General features: G+C 37.4%; 1 protein-coding gene across 1 annotated transcript; it reads right to left on the bottom strand.

Moving 5' to 3' along the window:
• Positions 1 to 904: 904 nt before the first annotated feature.
• Positions 905 to 20407, bottom strand: LOC123670979. The gene is made up of 3 exons (XM_045604595.1): positions 20115 to 20407; positions 17192 to 17802; positions 905 to 1501 (listed from the first exon to the last, which is right to left on the bottom strand). The coding sequence occupies exons 1-3, from the start codon at positions 20299 to 20301 to the stop codon at positions 995 to 997; spliced, it is 1305 nt and encodes a 434-aa protein (XP_045460551.1). The 5' UTR covers positions 20302 to 20407; the 3' UTR covers positions 905 to 994.
• Positions 20408 to 24202: the final 3795 nt, after the last annotated feature.

Consider the following 24202-nt stretch of genomic DNA (forward strand, 5'->3'; position numbering starts at 1 on the left):
GGACTATCTACTGCTATGGATTTGAATAAATGAAATTGCTAAATACCCAAATCTATAAAAGAAGTTTACGAGTGAATATGATATTTCTATAAAAAATTTGATGAAGATGGAAAAAAAATTCACTTCCTAAAATTATATAATAAAACATAATGTGATATTCAAAGTTGTAGAATAGCTGTAGATACTTTTTTGTAATTAAATCATTTCAATAATACATACTGTGGTAGGTATTGAGAATTGAGATTAACAACAAAATAGACGAAAATCAAAACTGGGAATTTTCTGGATTTCTTACTGGAAATACTACGTCAAGTCAACCTGGTCTCTCGAAATGATACACATTCCAAACATAAGAAAGATTGAGATTTAATTAAGGAAGTTTCGTTTCACTGCGACCTAATGGTCTATTTAGCCCCCCATCAGAGCTATTCTCTGGCTTCAATGAGACCAATTCCTCACTTCTACAAGTTTCGTGTCCAAAGCAGATTTTGCGTTGGCTAACGATGGCGAGGCATTCCGACATCAGGTGATCCGGAGTTTCTTCCTGCTCCTCACAGAATCTGCACTCGTAATTTTCTGTTAGACCCATTCTCATGAGGTGATTCCTTAGGCTACAATGCCCTGTGGGGAATTCAGTGAAGAGATGTAGCAAATTTTTACTAAGATCCAGATACTTCTTGGATCTCGCAGTGTCAAAGTTTCGAACAAACATTTTGGAATGATCCAAACCAGGTAGATTCCGCCAAAGTGTTTCTCTTTCGGTTTTTCCTTCCCCTGAAACTCTTTCTTGTAGGTACATTTGTCTACGCCACAGAGAGGTTCCTGGCCGATGAAAGGTGTTTGTGCTCCTCTTCTAGCAAGAATGTTGGCCTCTTCATTAAACATGAGAAAATAAATCACTTGATTAAAAAACAAGAAATTATAAACTTTATTTTATATCTACTCTTTTTTCAGAAATATTTACAGAACTTATTCTTAAAGCACTAGTTTACAGTTAGGGATCGATCTTATTCTCAATTTTGACTATGTTTTCAAGGTTCTGATCCGAAGAGTTCTCATCCAAGAAATCTTCAGGATCCAAGGAAGAATTGGAATCTGTCATTGCAGATTGTCTGTAGTGTGGATTATCTTCTTCGAAAATAGCGTTCGTTGTATCTGCATTAGGATAGTACCCCTCATTGATTGCTTTCAGTCTTTCATCAGCTAAATAATTATTGATGAAATTCTGACACACAATTGCATTTTTTATGGGTAAATTGCGCAGTTGGTTCGCAACGTGTTGGCCAAATGTATCGAATTCATCTTGCTGTAGAGGGCGTTCGAGGTTGCTGGTGGTATTAAACGAAGCTACGGTTGCAGGTTTCAGAATTTGGCACGTAGGATATTTCGTCCTCTTCGGATGTCTTGTCTCGTGCAGTTGAGGTGATCGTGGTCTCTTCTTCTGGTCTTTACCGGAGGTTGTTGCACTAGGGGTTACGTCCGTTTCTGCATTAGAAGAACCCTGTAACAAAACACCTTGTTGAAATATTTAATGGGGTCAATCCAGAAAATAGATATATATATAGAGGAAGTATACACATTTCATGTCCCCAACATGGTTAGATTAGGTTTTTTTCGGAATTTCTGATATATTTAGGTATTTATTTCAATATATTTTAGGTTAAAATGAAACGTTGATTGACTATTAGACATTCAATTTGGTGACAACTTTATTTCCAGAAGTAGTCCTGTTTATTGCCCCATCGTTTATGCCTTAACGCCTCTCGATTACTTTTTATGGTTAAGTCATTGGTTCACGCCGACAAACCAGCAACTCTTGAAGTACTGAAAGCCAATTTTGAGGCCATACGGCCAGATTTACGTAAAAAGGTAGTGAAATGAATGAACATCTAAGTCGTAGCCTGGCGGACACATATGGAAATAATATTTGAAAAATAAATGCAATGAAATTTTCTACCAGATTATAATAATAAAAAATTCATTGCAACAATATTTCTATCTTGTAGTTTAGTTTTAGGTTTTAGTCGAGAGTTCCCAAACTCTCAAAAAAATACCTATTAGTATCACCGAATCCAAAGTACGTACTTCTACTTCATTGAAGGCTATTGTCCATTTTCGCAATTTTCCTTTTGATGGTCTTCTTACAGAAACATCAGGGTGTCGTTTTAGGAAGCCTCTTATCCAATCTTCTCCTGCCATTCTCAACTTTTTGTTGAAAGTATGGCTTATTTTTTTCTCTTCGGCCAGTTGATATGCCAATCGTCGAAAATCTTTCAAAGTCAAGTTGTCATTTTCACTCTTATTTTTTATGTAACTTACAAGTTCCATTTCTTGCTCGGGGTTGAAAACTGTTTGATATTTGCCCGAATTTTTATCGAGAACTTCTTCTGGGTTATCTAATTTTCTCCTTACATATCTACTCAATGTTGATATTGGTAGGTCAAATTCTATAGATGCCTGCCGAACACTCATTTCTTCATTGATAACTCCATCTACAGCTCGGTTCATAGCATCTGCAGACCAGGACTGCCAGTTGGTTTTTCTTATATATTTACGCACCATCTGCAGGTGATTTGATAAGTCATTTATATGGTAAGTAAAAATGTCATAAAGGCGATACGGGTAGGGTTGCCAGGTGTTCGAGGTATTGAACGCGTTTTCAATATTTTCAAAAACAAACACATCAATACATCGTTGAATTGAAGTAATAATATATCAACAAGTTGACAATGATTTTATTTGATATTTAATGAAATTAATAGAAATTTATAAATGATATTACATAAGGCGAGGACGAATAGTTCGTGAAGAACAAGGCTTTTCCGAAATAATTTCCACAAAAATCAGGTACGTATCAAATAAGCCTACCAATATTCTAGTTCGAGGACATTGTACCAGAATAGATTTGAAATATATGAGCTAAAGAAAAAAATTACGAATTCAACAATGTATCACACTTTACAAAAATATTGAGTCTGGCTATGCTAAATTGAATTGTCAAATAACTTGTTACTTCGTTCAGTTGTTATGTGAAACCATCACTTAATTTTTGTAAAAACCTAAATCCTGTTTGATAAGTAACGTCCTATTAATTACATAATCTGGATGATACCAACACTGTACATACATAGCGTAAAACCGGCAATATCTATAGAAATTGTTCCACCTAATTTAAAAAACTCAAGTGATGGTTTCACGTAACAACTGTCGACAAAGTTATTTGACAATTCTAAAATGTATAGAAATGCACTGATAGAACTTTTCAAATGGAAAAGTTACGAAAATACATTGTTAATTGTTATATCAACATGATAAATGATTTACGTAGTAGGTTGGAGACAAAATTGTCAAATAACATTGTTGATAGTTGTTATGTGAAACTATCACTTGAGTTTTTTAAATTATGTAGAACAATTTCTACAGACATTGCCAGTAGTACGCTATGTAGAGTGATGGCATCAGCATGATTATGTAATATTAATAAGACATTACTTATCGAACAAGATAAAGGTTTTTACAAAAATTGAGTGATGGTTTCACATAACAACTGAACGAAGTAAAAAGTTATTTGACAATTCTGGCATCAGCTTACTACTCAAACAAAAAAAAATAAAAATAAGTTCAAATTTGCGTAGCCAGACTCGATATTTTTGTGGAGTCTGATACATTTTTGACTTTGTAATTTTTTTCTTTATCACCTAATAAGGAAAACAAAATGGCGTCCATATGAAAAAAATTGACTATCGCGTCTCTGAAACAATGGCAAACAGAAAAAATCTGACGACCCCCATTAGAATCTCTATAATGGATAATGACTACAAACCGAATTTCGAGAAGTTATCTCCAGAAACAAATGAGTTATACAGAAAAAAAGAAAATCTCAATTATAAGTTTTTTTGAGATATCTCGAGAACTATTGGAGATATTTTGGATCTGTTGACTCAACTTTTTTGTAATTCCAGTATTTCTAACGGTTTTCGATATCTCTGTAGTGCTACTAATAACAGTTCTAACCCTGTATAAATGTAGTAGTTAAGGCATTTACAAGCAAAGATATGCAGATGTGATGCAAGTGTGAGCTCAGGAATTACTGAATATTTGTTGTTATCACCAAACAGTTTGACTTTCTCAAAAATAACCGCTAATTAAATTCCATTTGTAAGTATCTGCCAAATACAGATCAAATATGCAAAAATATGTGATTTTGGAGGTGATGATGAAGGACTCAAGATTGCATTTTAGAACGTTGGTTGATATCAAATATTTTCCATATTTCCACCTCTAGTGAAATAACGTCCTGGAAGATATGAACGTAAAATCCTGGTAATGCACGAAAGGCGTTGGACCTGGCAACCCTGCCTACTGAGTAGGTATATCCCGTTGTGCCCCGTTCAAGGGGTTTTCGCCGGTTACATCGTTTGTATATGTTTAGCTATACCTTCATTTGAACTTTCACTTACTCTAATCGAAAATTCATACAATTAAATGTGTAATGATAAGTATTCTATCCTTGACGCGACAAAAATTGTAACATAACAACTGCAAAACTAAGAACTCACTCACATTAACATTGACCACGTTTCATAGCGTAACTTAGCAGACTGAATGAATATCTTGCGCATGTTTATGTCGCCTTTTGCCTGCATCTCGTCCCTTTCCGTATCTGCCATGCTGCTCCGATCTGCCCCATGATTCACAACTAATGATAAATTCGAAGGCTTCAACTTTAAACGGCGTACGTTTACACACTGATATGAAAGAAAACGAATGGAATATAACATAACATAAGAATTGTTAAATAAAGAAGGAAGAATTTCTTGATTATACGGGGTGTTTCATTGGTAAAAAGAAAAACTTGAACAGTAAATAGAGGACACCGTGGTGGTACGGTGGTACTAGACTGGGAATCATGAATGAATGATTTGAATATTCATTGAATATTTATTCGAATAATTGCTGCGGTTTCCATTATTCGAATATTCACTGAATAGTTGAATATTCAATGATTAGTTTTCTATTCATGAATAATCAGTGAATAGTTGAGTATTCACTGATTATTCAGTGAATACACTGTTCAACAATTGATAGGGATCACTTACTTGTTCTAAATTTATTTCTGAAATATTCGCTCCAAGATTATAAATTTAGTCAGATATCAGAGTATTCAGTTGATAAAATGGTTCACTTGAGAAAAGAATGAAAAAATGGAAAGTTGGAGAGAAAAAAGACTTTATTAGGAACACTCAAAATTTGTGTTTGAATAACATAAAAATTTTATGATGAAACCACAAGGCTGAAGTTTCGGTTAAGCTAGTACCTAGTTGATCCCCCACGAGCTCGTCTCAAGCATTTTACCCTACGAGGCATACTTTCGATCAAACGATTTATAAAATTTTGGGGCAAATTCGTCCAAATATCCCGTAAAGCGTTAGAAAGGTCCTCCAGGTTATTGATCGGTTGTTCTAAGGTTGACAATTGTCTAGACATCTCAGACCAGACATGTTCGATGCAATTCATGTCTGGAGAGCGAGCTGGCCAGTCCATCCTATCAATAGCATGAGTTTCTAGCGCTTCATTAACCAGACGACTACGGTGTGGACGGGCATTATCGTCAATTAAAATGAAATTCTCGCCCACGGCAGCCGCAAACGGAACAATTATGGGTTCAATAATCATATCGTGTTATCTCTGGCTCGTCATGGTGGTGTTCTGCAGAACAACCAACTCTGTGCGTTGGTTCAAACAAATGCCTCCCCATACACATATAGAACCTCCGCCAAAAGCTGTTGTGGGTACCATAAACTGTTCTGCATACCTTCGACCTCTTTCCCTCCAAGCAAGAATACGTCCATCGGAGTTGACCAAACGAAATCTAGACTCATCCGTAAATAAACATCGGCTCCAATCTTCAAGTGTCCAATTGCGGTGCTCCTCAGCCCATTGCCGTCGATGAACCCGGTGTTTCCTATTCAAACGGGGATGTTGTACCCTCCTACGTGCTCTCAAACCACGAACATGTAGTCGTCGTCTTACAGTCTAGTTCGAAATTAGAACTCCTGTTGCAACTCTCAGTGATCTGTTGAGCCGCGACGCCGGGTAAGTGGGATTTCTCCTAGCATTGAGGATCAAAAGACGATCTTGGGCAGCTGTTGTACTGCGCTGCCGACCTCCCCCATGAACATAAGCTACTGAGTCGTTTTGAATGAACCTATTCCAAGCCCGACTCACGACACTTTGCGAAACATTCAACCGCCGGGACACTTCTCGCTGGGACAAACCTTCCTGTATCCACCGTATGATTTGGTCCAGTTGCACAGGAGCCAAACGTCTTCTCGGCATGACTGATAAGCTGATATTGTTCTCATTTCTTCAATTATTGTCACCTTATGTGTTTGAACGAGAGAAAAAAACAGATTTAATAACAAATAACACATTGCTTTTCACTCCTCCTGTAACAGCCTACAGATAATAATCGATTTTGTGAACAAGAGCCGATGAAGTGAGGAAGACTTTGATATAATCAACTCAAAACATCTCACTTTTTCCTTAGAGAATATATAATGTACAGATATTCACGAGATAACTTGAACAAAATACAAATGAAGAGAAGTTCATAAGTGATCCCTAGCAATTGTTGATCAGTGTAGTTTTCTATTCAGTGAGTAGCTGGATATTTATGAATATTCGTTACTATTGATAAATATTCGCTGGTGATGATTAGTTAATTGAGTAATTAATCATTTGTGAAGTAACGAATAAAAGTTTGAACGATCACTTAACTCACTAAATAGTGAGTTGAGTGAGTGAAGTTATTTCTACATAGAAATAATTGAAACAAGGTTTTGTAATTCACTATGGACAAATCGTTTTATTAATATTCAAATTACAAGAAATTACATATATTGAAATTGAATTAAAATTATTCATTTAATAGTAGAAACTGGTATTCACCCAGAGAAACATGAATAGAACTGGGATTTTATCAAAAAAATGAGAAAATTGAGAACGGACTGCTATGATTATCAAGCGCATTAGTATTGAATAGAAAAATAGCGAAAATTGTTCATTTACGAACCAAATAACCGAAAAATTGTAGCTAGGAATATTCCGGAAATCTTGCAACGCCGCGAGCAAATATCAGTATATCCCCATCTCGACTGTCTATCATTGAATTAATGTAGTCTGCACGTCATAAACCATGACCAGGAATAACTTCACACTAACCTTTAGGCCTTTCCGCCTTCGTCGATATCGCTTGTGCCTGATACGACGATGAATCAAAGGTGATAATTCCAAAGAGAAATATTCTTCATCGGAATCATAAAAAAACCTGTTGCAAAGAGCCATCTCGCCTGCTACGAATCCGGAGGAATACTGAGGCAATGGACGAATGAACGATGTGCATTGTGCATTACACGATTTCGTACGAACGATTTACGCACGAATTGAGAATTCGAATTCGGAAGTCTTGCAACGCAGCAAGTAAATATCAGTGTATCCCAATATTGACAGTCTATCATAGAATTAATGCAATCTACACGCCAGGAACCGTAACCAGGAATAACTTCACACTAACCTTTAGGTACAGTCAAAGATAACCACGAGATGGTCAACTGTGAACTAAATTTTTATCCGAACTTCGCTCTATAGACTTCTCTCTTTAGCGAAGGATCCCGTGAGGTATATAGATATAGGGGCGAGAAATGAATAGTGGAAATAGCGAGAAATTCAAATTTTTCTTATTTATTGGAGCTTCCAATATTGTGTACTAGTGTACTATTGCCAACAAGCTGAAAAAAACTTATTTTTGATATTTAAGTTTGTTTTGAAAAAATCCTAAATATCAAAAATACATCATTTTCTACCTTGTTAGCAAAAGTAGAGAATATTAGAAGCTTTAAAATCAGAGAAATTAAATAAATTTGCGTTTTGAGGACTTCCATTGTAGAATAATGAAATAGTATATTTCATAATTCTACAATGAAGAAGAAACTGCAACACCCAGAAGGAGCTGTTTAAATTTTAAATTTTTTTTTGGTGAAACATAAATAGTATAGCAAGAAGTAATGATTGAAATTTGAAGAAAAAACGAAGATTTACAATTTTTCTCAATAAATTTGTTAATAATATGTTTGTCCACCGCGATTATCCATACTCTCCCCAACACTTCTCGGCAATGATGCAATAAGATGGTTTATTTTTTCTTGAAGGACATTATCCCACTATCCCTGTACTTTATGTCTCAGAGCCACCAAAGTCCATGGGGTCTAGGGTAAATTTCCAAGCCTTCTACCCATGATGTCCTAAACATCATGCTCTCTATGGGCGAAAGATCGGGGGATCTGGGCGGCCATGGCAAAAGATTCACATGGGTCGCTTTGAAAAAGTTTAAACTAACTCTGGCAACATGAGGTCCGGCTTTATCTTGCTGAAATGTTGGATTCTCGAGTCGGTTAAGATAAGGGAGAACATATGGCCCCACTATTTCTTGAAGTTAACGCAGCACTGCCAATTTACCTCGAGAAAAGATTAAAGGGGACCTACTTGCATGTGCAATAGCACCCCATACCATAACGCCTATTGTCCGGTGTCCATGATGCTCAACATCAAACTGAGGTTCACGTCTTTCTCCCCAACGTCGTCCCACCTTTCTTCGGCCATCATGAGTACCCAAGGAGAATCGAGATTCTTTCTAAAAGACGACCTGATGCCATTCCACATTCCAATGCTGACGTTCTCTGCACCACTGTAATCGTTGCCGGCGATGCTCAACTGTCAGAGGTAACACAAGATGGAGTCGATAATGCTGCAGACCAAAACACCTTATCCGGCGGTAAACCGTTCGGACAGTTACAGGATGGCCTTGTTCTCCTAACCACTCATCAGCCAATAATCGAGTTGTTGCAAATCGGTATCTAATGGTTATAAGTTTTAGACGTCGATCTTGAACTTCATTTGTGTCCCTTCGACGTCCGGTGCCTACTCTTTTTCAATTTTCGGCAATATCAAACCACGCTTGACAACTTCTCATAACAGCAGTTGGATTTCAGTGCGTAAGGTTAGCGATTTCTCGAAAGGACAACCTAGCCTCCCGTAGACTAATAATTCGAACTCTTTCAAATTCAGTTAGCTGGCGATATATTCCGCGTACACGTGCTCTAGGCATTTTAACAACTAAACATTGACTTTAGATCTCCTCGAACAGCTGCTTTGTAGTAACTACAATGTTTACATGAAAAAACATTCACGATTTTTTTCTTCAATCATTAACTGCTTGCTATACTATCTATGAAAAAATTTAAAATTTAAACAGCAACTTCTGGGTGTTGAAGTTTCTTTGTCAGTATATCACGAATCTAGAGCTTTAACCACTACCGATAGTTGCAACTTTTCAAAGAAATGCAATAAATAGTATAGAAAAATTCTCACGAGTTCAAGATTGGCCAATCCGAATTCTTCCTGGTCGATCGAAAACAACAGCATATCGTAGTACCATAGCGTAGGTGTGTATGGTTCATCTCCTGTAAGTTCCGATCTCTTGACTTTTTTAAACTCCTTTCTGAACGAACTCCGCAAATTGTTTATTTTCTTTTTAACCGTATCCAAAGTTGCATCAGCTGCAGTTTGTTTATAATAGTCCAACAAAACCCTGTATGCCCTTTCTTTCGCCCTTCTGTTCGAATAATTTTGGTCTTTCGTTCTCCACAGACACGGATGTTGACGATAGAGCTCGATGAATTTGGTAATAAAAGAGGGATTGTTCTCCATGTTTCCGTGATATGGCAGAAATCTGCATCAAAACGAAGCGAATGCGAATTTTCTGTAGGGAACTTCACGCGCGTCACTTCAGTCCCGGACCTGCATGCCGACTGACGGTCTGTAGCGAAGGCCGGAGGCACAGATCGTATTGGTCTATGCCTGTCGACGGTTATCGGCAGAGCTGTCTGTTGCAGCGTTGCCGCTTAAATATTTATCGGTAAGAAAACAGGATGAAGTTTGTTTTTTCGTTATTTCTTTAACTTAAGCTAGTTTTACGCATCAAAATGAATTGAGACTACTAAAAATTATGTGACAACAGAAGTGGGTAGTTAAGGTAACTTCAGGTATTGTCCATCACTGGCCACTACTTCCATTTTCGGGCAACGTACGAATCCCCCCGCTTTGAAAAAACTGGTAATCTTTTGAAGCGATCCTCGAATCGATCCAAGTTTTTACTTCTTCATAAGACCGGAAGTGCTGGTCAGCCTGTCCGTGTGCCATTAATCGAAACAAGTGATATTCCGAGGAAGCAACGTCTGGAGAATACGGCGGGTGGGGTAGGACTTCCCATTTCAAAATTTCCAAGTAGGTATTGACCACTTTCGCAACATGGGGTCGAGCATTGTCATGCTGTAAAATCACTTTATCATATCTCTTGTTGTGTTTCGGCCGTTTGTCTTTCAATGCTCGGTTCAAATGCATTTATTGAGTTCGATAACGATCGTCTGTGATTGTTTCAGTCAGTTTTAACAAGTCATAATACACTACGCCAAGCTGGTCCCACCAAATACTGAACATGACCTTGGAACCGTGAATATTCGGTTTGGCCGTCGATGTGAAAGCATGACCAGGATATGCCCATGATTTTCTGCGTTTGTGATTATTGTAATGAACCCATTTTTTTCGGCTCCAATCACTATGCGATGCAGACATCTCTTCTGTCTCTACCTTGCAAGCAGCTGTTCACAATCAAATAAACACTATTTATCATCTCTCGGCTTCAACTCGTACGGCAACCAATTTCCTTGTTTCTGAATCATTCCCATGTCAGGCGTTTTGAAATGACTTGTTGCGTCACTCTCAATGATCCTGCCAATTCTTGTTGCTCTTGAAACGAGTCTTGATCAAGTAATACCTCCAATTCTACGTCTTCGAAAACCTTCTCTTTCCATCGCAAACCTGGACTTCGAAGTCAAAATCACCGTTTTTGATGAGTTGGAACCACTTTTGACACGTTCTTTCAATAAAAGAAGCCTCACCATAGGTATTTGAGAGTTTTCGATGGGCCTCAGCCGCAGATTTCTTCATATTGAAGCGGAAAATCAAAACCTCCCACAAATGACGAGAATTTGGCTCGTAAGCTGATATGTTTAATCGAGAATAACTTTATGATGCAGACACAAATCGACTGATATTTCGATGGCATTATGTTTACAAATACCTAAGTTTATTGTATGCATCTACGATCTATTTATTTCGACTACCATTTATCGCTACATCCATCTATTGCAAAACGGCGAAAGCAAAGTTGTACACCTAATAACTAAAACTAAAACTAGAGAATACATGTATCTTCAAAAGAAATTAAGATATGAAGGTGAGATAAAAACTGGAAAATGGCGAAAAGGATGGTCTTTGTAATTAACTGAGCGAAAACTACAAATTTCCCCAACTGCTCCACAGGGTTACATGTTTTTTCTTTCACCTTGTATAAATGACCTATCAACGTTTTTGGAAAACTTTTCTGGAGTTTGTTTCAATACCAAAAAATTTATCTTCAATTGAAATCGATGAAAAATTACGAAAGTTCTCTGACAACGAACCTTTTTTTTAGGTGGCCGAGTTTTTTTGACGGTGAGTGCAAAATGGAAAATCCCAGGTTTAATTTGGGGTTAACCTCAGAGTAACAAACAAAGTTAGAGACTGCATATGTCATTGTCAGTTAGCAAATTTTGTCCCCAACATGAACTATCAAAATTGAGATGAAGCGCGCGGAAATGAAAACATATCAATGATACGATATTTCACTCAATTCGCGGGTTTCTCCACAAAGAACGCACTTCTTATGTCCCATAGTGAATCAACGTTTCATATTAACTCAAAATATATTGAAATAAATACCTAAATATATCAGAAATTCAGAATACAAACTTCAAGCGCGCCAAACAACGTAAAACAACAGATGACACTAGGAGAGCAAAAGATGCCAAACCTTGGGTTTCAGTAGGTGGATACAGTAGATATATAGCAAATATATCGGATTCGAAATTTTCAAATTTGCATATTTAATCGGGAATCACACAAATAAATATATTTCATTCAATATAATATACATTCATAACTTTATAGTAAAATTTGAAAATATATCACAATCCGACAACGTAAACTAAGTATGTTGGGGACATGTAAAAATTGCGTATAGGTACTCCTTCTATCTATGTTTATTACGCTATGGGGTTTACTAATCTGTATGAAGTTATTCAATCGAAAAACACGTAACAGGAGTATCCAGCCTTTGCGAAACCGGAGTAGGTACTGCGTCAAGGAATTCAATACACAGCGGAAACATCTGCTTTTTCGATCGTTCTTCTAAAGGGGGAAGGGCCTACCGCCATGTTTACTGGAATAACCTGTCTCAGCAGGTTAGGTCTCCGATATAGAACGTGATCCTACATTCTGTTTTCGACAGTTTCCGTCTACGACTCGAATGGCCATACGTGAGAATAGAACAATCGATCATCGGTTTCATTATGCATGAGTAAGACTCTCGGCCGTACCTAAGACAATGGAAATCTTGAGGCGTTGCAGGAAGAATATCTTCGTATGAACGGAAAGCAGCGAAGGAATACTTATGTTTATTCATGAGTCGAATATTCAACTTTGCCGAATATGTTTTCTTTATCGGGGTTAACGATTTATTTTGGTTGAAGATTGAACCGGGGGGAATGTTTGGCGGAGGTGACCTTGAACGTGTTAGATTGTGAATATCGAAATAAACTTGCTATTCTTGTATATACTTTATATAAACTTTATTCAGGGTACAACTGACCAGTTTCCTTCCTTTATGAGAATCATTCTAACCCTGAATTTCCAGTTAATTATTACTTTACTCCTTCGGAATCCATATCGTTTTTGATTCAGTTACTTGCTGATTTTTTACCGAAACACTTGCTTTAAAAGAAGTATTAGAACTTGCCTTTCTTTACGGCTTATTTTTATATCCACGTGTCTGAGCACATAACCTATTAGATTGTGAATATCGAAATAAACTTACTATTCTTGCATACACTTTATACACTGTGTCCGTAAAGTTTGGAACAAATTCATTTTAAGCTAAACAGACCATTTTAAGAAATAATCCTGAAACACGTCGATTTTTTATCTTAATTTACCGTATTTTAAAATAATAATTTAATATACAGACTGAATTACTCTCGAGTATTAATGTCACCGTTATTGTTTTTAAATGGAACATCCCCATTTTGTCTCAATTTTTCGATTACTCTAGCTGAGCTGATTCCAAAATGTATCACATATTGATTCCAATTGGTACAAGCTGTACAAAAATAGTTTTGCGTGTTCTCATGGAGTAACGCGTAACATTCTTCATTAGTTAAATTAACAATATCATCAAAAATACTTATTGTGTAGCGGCAATAAACAAATAATGACATTTCACAAAAAACTAAACAACTATGTTTTTTTTAAATTGATAAGAAATAATTTCTTCCATATTCTAACTTCTAACCAAATGATTTTCTACCAAAACGTTCATTTTTAAAGTTGTAGAGCATCAAATTCTCTACAATTTTGTATTCACAAACTTTTTTGTAAACCCAATATCACTTTAGATACAGTCGATCAAAATAATAGTCCAGTAAACAAAGCAAAAAAAGTGGAAAAATTTCCAGCAGACCCCCTTTTTTTGAATTTGTCTACTGAACTGAATATAATCTTGTTCAATATTTGCGGTTTCTTTAATCGTTTTTGCGTTATGAATCACTTGGCACGAAAACTATCTAAATGTCAAGGACGTTTCTGTTTTTTTCCGAACAGGATATTCTAGAAAACAATGAAGCGAAAAAATGAACAAAACTGCTGTTGAAATAATTTCCAAACCAATATCTAGTGATCGTCGATTCACAAACGCTCATTTCTGCCTCGCTTCCCGACAAACCACACAATAATCACGATTTGAAATTCAATTACGACCTTCGCTCCGCATTTTATATTGATGATGATGCCGATTATACTCGATCGATACACCTACATGTTTTCCGCTTGTTCGATATCAATTATCTCGTTATGTACGGTGGTCTAAAAATAAAATAGGAGGTCGGGGTAATGAATCCGCTTGGTTTGTTGATATTATAACCTTATCGACTCTGTTAGTCGAGAGCGATTTCGATTAATCTCTACTACGGCGTCAACTGTATACCTACTGCCAGTAATATGAGGAGACAAATATTTTTATGTTTTATTATCAAATTTACATGAGTCCTACTTGATAAAGGTCATTCAATATCGCGAAAGATATAAAGGTTGTTTTTTAGCTGCATGAGAGGTCTCTGTTGACCTGGGAGTGCCGTACCACCATAAAGCAACTGGCCAGAGGCAATAAAGTGACTCTTCTATGGGCCCAGGGCACTGTGGTGTTGAAGGGAAGGAAAAAGCCGATGAACTTGCGAAAAGTGCATCAAGGTTAACACCTGCTGGACCTGAGCCTTTCTGTGGGCTAGGAAAAGACCAGTATAAGGCAGCGGTCTAGCAATGGGAGTTCAATAACAGCATAACCCACTGGACAAACACTCCTGGACTTACTCAGGTCAAGAAATTGGTGATGATTATAACCTTATCGACTCTGTTGTTTGAGAGTGATTTCGATTAATCTTTACAACAGCATTGACTGTATACCAACTGCCAGTAATATGAACAGACACATATTTTATGTTTTATTATCAAATTTACATGAGTCCTACTTGATAAAGGTCATTCAATATCGCGAAAGATATAAAAGTTGTTTTTTAGCTGCATGAGAGGTCTCTGTTGACCTGGGAGTGCCGTAACACCATAAAGCAACTGGCCAGAGGCAATAAAGTGACTCTTCTATGGGCCCAGGGCACTGTGGTGTTGAAGGGAAGGAAAAAGCCGATGAACTTGCGAAAAGTGCATCAAGGTTAACACCTGCTGGACCTGAGCCTTTCTGTGGGCTAGGAAAAGACCAGTATAAGGCAGCGGTCTAGCAATGGGAGTTCAATAACAGCATAACCCACTGGACAAACACTCCTGGACTTACTCAGGTCAAGAAATTGGTGATGATTATAACCTTATCGACTCTGTTGTTTGAGAGTGATTTCGATTAATCTTTACAACAGCATCGACTGTATACCAACTGCCAGTAATATGAACAGACACATATTTTATGTTTTATTATCAAATTTACATGAGTCCTACTTGATAAAGGTCATTCAATATCGCGAAAGATATAAAAGTTGTTTTTTAGCTGCATGAGAGGTCTCTGTTGACCTGGGAGTGCCGTAACACCATAAAGCAACTGGCCAGAGGCAATAAAGTGACTCTTCTATGGGCCCAGGGCACTGTGGTGTTGAAGGAAAGGAAAAAGCCGATGAACTTGCAAAAAGTGCATCAAGCTTAACACCTGCTGGATCTGAGCCTTTCTGTGGGCTAGGAAAAGACCAATATAAGGCAGCGGTCTAGCAATGGGAGTTCAATAACAGCATAACCCACTGGACAAACACTCCTGGACTTACTCAAGTTAAAAAATTGGTGATGATTATAAACTTATTGACTCTGTTGGTCGAGAGTGATTTCGATTAATCTCTACAACAGCATCAACCGTATACCTACTGCCAGTGATATGAGCAGACACATATTTTATGGTGTATTATAAAATTTACATGAATCCTACTTGATAAAAGTCATTCAATATCACGAAAGATATAAAGGTTGTTTTTTAGCTGCATGAGAGGTCTCTGTTGACCTGGGAGTGCCGTACCACCATAAAGCAACTGGCCAGAGGCAATAAAGTGTCTGTACTACGGGCACCAAGGCACTGTGGTGTTGAAGGAAAGGAAAAAGCCGATGAACTTGCAAAAACAGCATCAAGGTTAATACCTGCTGGACCTGAGCCTTTTTGTGGGTTAGGAAAAGCCCAATATAAGGCAGCGGTCTAGCAATGGGAGTTCAATAACAGCATAACCCACTGGACAAACACTCCTGGACTTACTGAGGTTAAAAAATTGGTGATGATAATAACCTTATCGACTTTGTTGGTCGAGAGTGATTTCGATTAATCTCTACAACAGCATCAACCGTATACCTTACTGCCAGTAATATGAGCAGACACATATTTTATGGTGTATTATAAAATTTACATGAATCCTACTTGATAAAAGTCATTCAATATCACGAAAGATATAAAGGTTGTTTTTTAGCTGAATGAGAGGTCTCTGTTGACCTGGGAGGGCCGTACCACCATAAAGCAACTGGCCAGAGGCAATAAAGTGTCTGTACTATGGGCACCAAGGCACTGTGGTGTTGAAGGAAAAGAAAAAGCCGACGAACTTGCAAAAAGTGCATCAAGGTTAACACCTGCTGGACCTGAGCCTGTCTGTGGGCTAGGAAAAGACCAATATAAGGCAGCGGTCTAGCAATGGGAGTTGAATAACAGCATAACCCACTGGACACACATCATTTGTACCGTATGTGAAAGTCAGCAGATGAGATTTGCAGGCTCTGTGGATCAGAAGCAGAAACATCCGAACACATGGTATGCAAGTGTCCAGAGCAAGACTTGTGGAAACCATGAATCTGTCTTATTCCAGATCCAGGTCTTCTGACCAGCCTGCCTGCCTTCTGATGCCTTGTCAATATTTTTTGGACTGTAGATAGACTAACATTCATTCTTCTAGCAACAGATCTCTGGCTCACCCTATTTTCAATAAGTGCCACTATTTTCGCATAATCTTCAATTGGTAAACGCATTCGATGAAATTTGTTTTTTCAGAGAGTCGAAAACAAACTTTTCAATGACCAATGTTGAACGCATTTGATAAACGATGAATCATGAGGAATAATTCGAAGATGGTTTCTCTTATAAAGTTTTTGAGCCCATATACATTTTGCGAATATTTAGTTGATTTTCTGATGAAATATGATAAAGAACAAAATATTATTGAGATAAATTTGAACAAGTGAGTCTTTTGGAAGAAAAAGTGCAAAATCTTAGTGACCCTTTTTTTTTCTCGCCAGAGTATTTGATTTAATCGAGATATAAATACCTAAGTCGTTTAATTAGACAAACGGTCTATTTATTTTCGTATATTAAGTTTTGATACAACTGACACAGAAAGTCTTCAACTTTCCTACTATGCAAACAGGCCAGAATTAGGAAATATTCGTATCATCTTACCGGAACAGCAGATGGACACCTCTTCGAAGAATTATTGTGAATGCCCCCAAAGAGTCTAACCTTCGTATAATCGTCACTTGAAGTTTGAGATTGATGTCTTACAGTTGCGGAATCATTGCGACGACCAAATCGATGATGAGAACTGGGAAATACTTGCATTCCGGAATTCCCTTTCATATTCCTGCGCTTCCTGTCGGATACGAATTGCAGAACCCTCAGTTGAAACTCCAATATCTCGTCTTCGTCGAAACCTTCAAGATGGGGAAGGATCCCTAGCAAAAATGATTCATGACGATTATGATTCTTTGTTTCATCTCTTTCCACCTCGTATTCCTGATCCAAATTGTGGTCGAAAACGGTGGTGGGTTCAATTTCATCGCCTACATTTTCAGAATTCTCGGAAATAAGGAGGCTGTGGCCGTCGTTCGACAAGCAGTCATCCGTCTGTGGAGCATTCTTGTTCTTTGTCAGGAACTGTAGTAGTTTACCATAAACGTAATCTTTGGGAGGTTGCTTTGTTTTTTTTACGTAATCTGCGGATTCTCTTATTCTTCTTTGAGACCTTATGAAGCAATCGCGAATATTTGTCCATCTTTTCACTATGGCTTGGCCTGAAAAATGTTCAATGTTAGTACCAGATAACAAATAGCAAAAACAATTAAAAATATGAAACGAACTTCGTTAATTTATTCACCCAGTATAATTCATGTAAATTAAGAATTCCATCATTCTTTTAAGTCATGAGGAAGTGAGAATATAGTTTTGATCAAAAGCGGTAAAAAGATTCTATTATCGTGGTGTCACACATGTGTGCGGTAGGAGAAAAATTAAAAAAAAAAACTCATTTTATTTGTTGATAGGTTCATATAGATTACAAAAACCTATGATTCTATGGAAAATAACATTAATTAATATTCTGCAAATAAAATATATATGTATTCCTTATTCAAAAAATCTGCTTAGCATTAGAGTCAAACCCCAAGATCATATCAAATAGCTGCATTCGATGTCCAACTGAAGACTTAGAAACTTTCAGTTGAAAAATTTTTTGATAAAAGCTCTTCCCAGTGTTATATCAGTGGATCTTTCAAAATGGGTCACCCTGTATATACTTCCTCGTGCGTATGTATGTCACTAAATTTCTACTGAATATCTGGGCGGGTTTTGATGAAAATTTGAATTATTTTTTATTTACTCCGAAAATTTCAAATTTTATTTTAACGAATTCTCGAATCCACTTGATCACCACACGAAAATCAAAATCCCTCCAACCGTTTAGAAGGAATCTTATTAAATACACACCTTACAGGACAACGCCTGTCGGGACCGCCAGTATAAATAACTTGCTAGGTAGGCAGACCAATAATAGTGGTAACTACTTACTGAAAATAACTCCTACTCAAATTGAATCAGAGCTAAATAAAAAATAAGTTGCTACTCATCTAAATTCATCTCGACTAGACAATACTGACTGATTACCAAGAGCATTTTTGGCTCCTCGACCCTCGAGTGAATTCCCCAGAATGTCACCATTGCAAATGGCGCCCGAGCAGGGACCTGTTTCTTATCAATAAAACCGACCGAAGAGGTCTTCAGGGTAATTTTGAGGAATATTTGTGTTAGTGAATATGGAGGTGAACAATTTGAGAGTGGAGTAGTAAGGACAGAATGGGAGTTGAATGCTTGCAGGATATTACAAAAAGTGTGGCACAGAACGCGTAGTTCCGTTCCATGGAAAGAAACGCTGAGAAAAATCGAATGATGCCAGTCGAATGCTGAGAAGGTTGGTGGAGCATGTTCAAGAGTTTGATGTGGAGAACGTGTGAATGAGAAGCCGCGTATTAGGAGCAGATCCAACCATCTTCAGAACTGTCTCAGTCAGATGATGCCAAAAACGGTGGATCAACAGGATAAGACCGGCGAACAGGTTTTGTCAAGCTGTTCGTCAATAAGGAAGTGAACCCAGGGGGAGAGCGAAAAACTGTTTGTGTTCGTCACAAGGATGCAGAACCTCTTTCTGAAATTGACCACTAACGACCCTCCGTAAAAGAGCAGGTAAATACAATCAAGAAGCGCCTGTTGCCGGGCCTGCAGAAAACTGTGGTTTTCCCAGAAACCAACAGTTATGCCCAGCTTTTGGCCAAAGGAAGGTGTTTGAGTTGCTCCAGAGGCACGCCAACCAACAATACTCTTCGCCTCCAACACGCAAGGGGTTGATCGATGGTAGTGTTTATGAAGTCAAAAAACAATTACAAAATAACAAATAATGGATGGTTATTTAGCTGCATGAGAAAAGTTTCGATAGTTGTTGCTAAGATGTCTAAAAACCTGGTGAATGCACTGATTAGATTTGGTTTTGCCTATAAGTTGACCAATTTGAGGGAAAGGTCACGAAACTCAAATTAAGTAACGATAAAGCCCTCCACGACACTGCAACACGATGAGTTCAGTGCAGTGTGATATTCCGTTGTATATAGTTGTGTATTGGGAAATAAATCGGTTTAGTGAGAACAAGTTGATTTAATCGATAGAAAACGAATAGCAGTATCAATGAAACATCGGAATAATAAAAATCTAGATTAACAGATATGACCACTTAACAAAACTTCGGCATTATTTAACGGATTTTCCACATTATCGTTTGAAACTATTCTTAGTGAAATATAAAATAAAAAGTAATAATAATGATTATATTAATATGTGCATTATTTCAGCTAGCTCTGACTTTGGGCAGGGCATCGTGAAAATGTAAATATTGATGATGCTCCGCAATTTTTTTTCATTCAAATCATGGACTTAATGCTGCAACAAAATGTACCCCATCAAACCTCGAAAAACTCCCACTAGATGCAACGTTATGCCATTGCTAAAAAAACTAACACTATAATTATAAAATAATATATACTCCTAGATTCACACTTACCAACTTCGTTTTTTTCTCTCTGTTCCAATTGTTCGTAATCGCCTCTCAATGCGTTGAATACCTCCGTCCAAGCATTCTTTGTCAGAGTTCTATCTTTGTAGAACTCGTGATTTTTATCCCATATAATAGATCGACTCTGTACCAACTTGATCAGCTTGCTGTGATCAAAGCTGGATGTAGATGACATGAGTAAGCGCGGTACGATACAGAGGCGAGAAACACGACAAGCGAAAAACCGGACTACCGACACTATTCCCTTGTAGACGCACTCGCTTTAACGTCAGCCCACGTTCCAAACGCCCTGGCCGACTCGGGTTTCCGACACCGTCAGTCGGGTCTGGGAGTGGGGGTAGCGCGTTGCGACGTTTCGTTGTCGTTCAATGCTCACAGATGATAAAGGTTGCCACAAACCAACGCGAATTGTGTTTGAATAAAGTAATTTATATTGGCGGTCGGCCGATAGTGAATTTTTTGTGTCTCGGTCTACCGAAGGTAGAGGGATGCTTTGAGATCCCTTTCGGGATGAAATAGTAGATAACCGCGGGAGTGAAGTAGTATATTTAATGCCGAAGGTAAAGTTCATGTCCCAAGCGAAGGGTGGGGCATAAAGCAGATGAAATATGTAATAATTTATTTCCGGCTTCCGAGATCATCAACTACATTGTCTCCTTTAACGTCTCCTTTAACGTATCAATATCATCGAAACAGAAGAATATTCAAACTTGAACGAAATCAATCTTTAGTATTAGTTCTACAAAAAGTACCAACATCAATGCTATCTCTTTTTTCTCGTTTATATCAAGCTTCACAATATGCATGTCAAAATTTCGGAAAGTAAAGTGACTTTTATTATTGCTTGAAACATGGATAAAAATACTCTGTAGCAGAGCAATGGCTTGATAAGTATTATTGAGACTCTGCTCCATCGATAACAATGGATAAAAGGTGGTACTTACTTTAAACGTGGTCTAAGGGGCACCGAAGATGCTGAACGCTCTGGTCGCCCGAATTCTGGAGTTATTTCAGAGATCATTTAAAATATCCACAAAATGGTTTTGAATGATCTTGAATTGAAGCTGTGAGAGCTAGCGGTGGAGTTGAAGATTAGAGATTAACGGCTTGACTTGATATTCAAGCTTCTTGGCCTGAGCTTGACATGAAATCAACTCTATTTCAAGTCAAGTAATAGTTTTTCAATGTCAAATCAACTACTTGATAAATAAATACTTTACTGGACATTGAAAACTACTTCTTGACTTGAAATTGACTCAATTTCAAGTCAAGCCCAAGTCAAGTAGCCTGAATATCAAGTCAAGCCGTGAATCCCTATTGCAGATATTATCAGTGAAGACAGTCCAGTTACTATATTGCATGGATATTAGTTCATATTGCTTGAAATGGGTGCTGCGTTTGCTCACTCTTGATCGAAAGCAACAGTTGATGTGGAACCCTGTTTAACAGGGATTACCATCACGTGGCTTTCTGCGTATCAGTCAAACATTAGGTACCCATTAATTTCACCTCTGGCGCTTCTTCGATGACCAAACTTTGTACGGTGTATGAAGTTGTACATTCACTTTACCTTCTTTCTCTTTATGGTGTATATAAGTGGAGGGCAGCACTGTACGACGGTTGATTTTTTTTTCACAAAATTATGGTTTTACCTTTTTCGTAACGATTTTTTGAAGGTTTTTTTCACGAATATTCCAAAAATATATCAGTGATTTGTATATTAAACATATCAATTCTTTTGCGAAAAACGAAAAGATACCAACATTTTTTTTCATTAACAAATTAAAAATATTTTCATTCTACAATGTAGATTATTGTTTGAAGAAATTTTGTGAAAACCCCATAAAAATCAGTCGTTGTAAAAGGAACTGAGCAGTCACGTGGTGGTATTCCCTCTTGAGAGGAATAAATAAAATTTTTGGAGCGATATGTGACAGTATGAAGCAAGGATTCATCACCTTACGTCTGAGTCAAATTAAGCGCAAGCTGAGTGAAAAACAGTCGTCCAAAGCTAGAAGAATCACCAACATCAGCTGGTATTTTTCATTGGTAAAGATAATATCATCAAGTAAGTAAAAATTACATATCACGTTTGGATCGATTGATTGCAGAAATCAAGAAGAAACGACATCAAATGCAAAATAAAAAATAATTATCTTTCACCAAATTCTCGTCTCCAATCGATGATAACCATGATCAAATTGCTCATCCAACTAATATATCTTCTTGATCTCGCCCTCAATCATTACTGGATTATTGCAGACCTCAAAAGAATGCTCCAGGGAAAGAAATTTGGCTCTAATGCTAGAGTAAATGCCATTGCAGCCTATTCCAAAAGCAGATACGAATCTTTTTACAGAAAAGATATTGAAAAGGTAGAGGAGCGTTAGTACCTATCCCTCTTGAATGTTGACGAATAAAGTCGAATTTATAAGAAAAAATCGTTTTTTTACTGGTAAGGCCCGAAACATATTGAGTGTTAATCCATAGAAATGTTTTTCATATTATCTGTTCCATACCAATCGTCAATTTGTCGTCAAGTTGAAAACGCAGATAACATATTTGCTTTCTGTATCGAAACATATTTTCATATGAAATGAATATTCGCCAAGTGGAAAACGAATCAATCAATTATTCATGAATTTATCAATTATGAAAACCATCAACGATATACTTCCTGCACTAATCATTCGATCTCTCTGATGGAAATTTCTTGAAGAAAAAGTATTGAAATTAACTATGTAAATTATTCAGCCAACAGGTTTCCGAATGTTCACAAACCTGGATTGACCTTTATCAACTATTCATGATCAACCGTATTATTCCAAAATTCATGGTCATCTCCTGAATTTTTTTCGTTGCCGGGTACCTCTTCAAAATTTACTCATCATACCATTTATAGAAATTCCACAGCAACGTATTCGAATCGTTGCTAACCTTATCGCTCTATAAACACATAGTTATCAGTTAGTTATTTTGGACATTATCATTTCTTGTGTGATGCTAGGATTATCGACGCGGTCGTGTAAATGTTTCGAATATTGATGATTCATTGATGTGGATTTTATCAATTATAAGGTGTATTTAAAAGAAATCCATTATTTTTGCATGAAAAACAAGGCTTTAATTACCATAGTTAGAATGAACTGATTTAGGTCAAATATGCGCCGTTTCATTCGATAACTTGTTCCCATTTTGAAGGTAATATCATTATGCCTCTCTCATAGAAGCCCTCGTCCTTATTGGCAAAAAAAAAAACTGAGACAGTCGATTTTCAAAATTCTCTTTGTTGAAGCGAATTTTTCAGCAGCAAAATTGTTCACCATTGATAAGAGCAGATGGTTTTCACTTAGTGCCAGGTTCGGACTGATAGGTGGAAGCAGAAGAACCTCCCAAACAGGCTCCCGAAACTTCAGACGTGTCACTATAGATGTGTGTGAACTGGCGTTGTCCTGATGGAACACAATTCCCTTCTTATTAGCCAAAGTTGGCTGCTTCTGGTCGATTGCTTCCTTCAGACGGACCAATTGTTGACAGTATAGTTCTGAGTTAAAACTTATGTTGTAGGGGAGCAGCTCATAATAGATAATTCCTTACCAATCCCACCAAACACAGTGCAAAACTTTCCTGACCGTCAATCTTAGCTTGGCTACCTTTTGCGCCGCCTCACCGCGTTTCGACCACGACCGTTTTCGCTTGACGTTGTCGTAAGTGATCTACTCTTCATCACCGGTTACCAATAGCTTCAAAAATGGGTCGATTTTGGTGCCAATTGTGGGGATTCGTATATGGAACTTCGAGGTCCATGAGGTTTTTTTACGGTTACTGGTGTGGTACCCATACATCGAGCTTCTTATGGTGACCAACCTCATGCAAATGGTTCCAAACTGTTTTTTGTGCAATCTTCAGCTCTTGGGCAATCGAACGAGAAAAAATAAGGAAAGCACCCTTGAAAAGCACATAACTATATATGTGGTCTCCAAGGATGCGATTGGCATATACATGAACGAACACAAATAGCTCCTGATTTTAAGTCAGTGCTTTTTTTCTTTTTTTCGATATTCAGCTTGAATTTT

This window comes from Harmonia axyridis, chromosome 1, assembly GCF_914767665.1.
Source record: "Harmonia axyridis chromosome 1, icHarAxyr1.1, whole genome shotgun sequence".
Classification (NCBI taxonomy): Eukaryota; Metazoa; Arthropoda; class Insecta; order Coleoptera; family Coccinellidae; genus Harmonia; species Harmonia axyridis.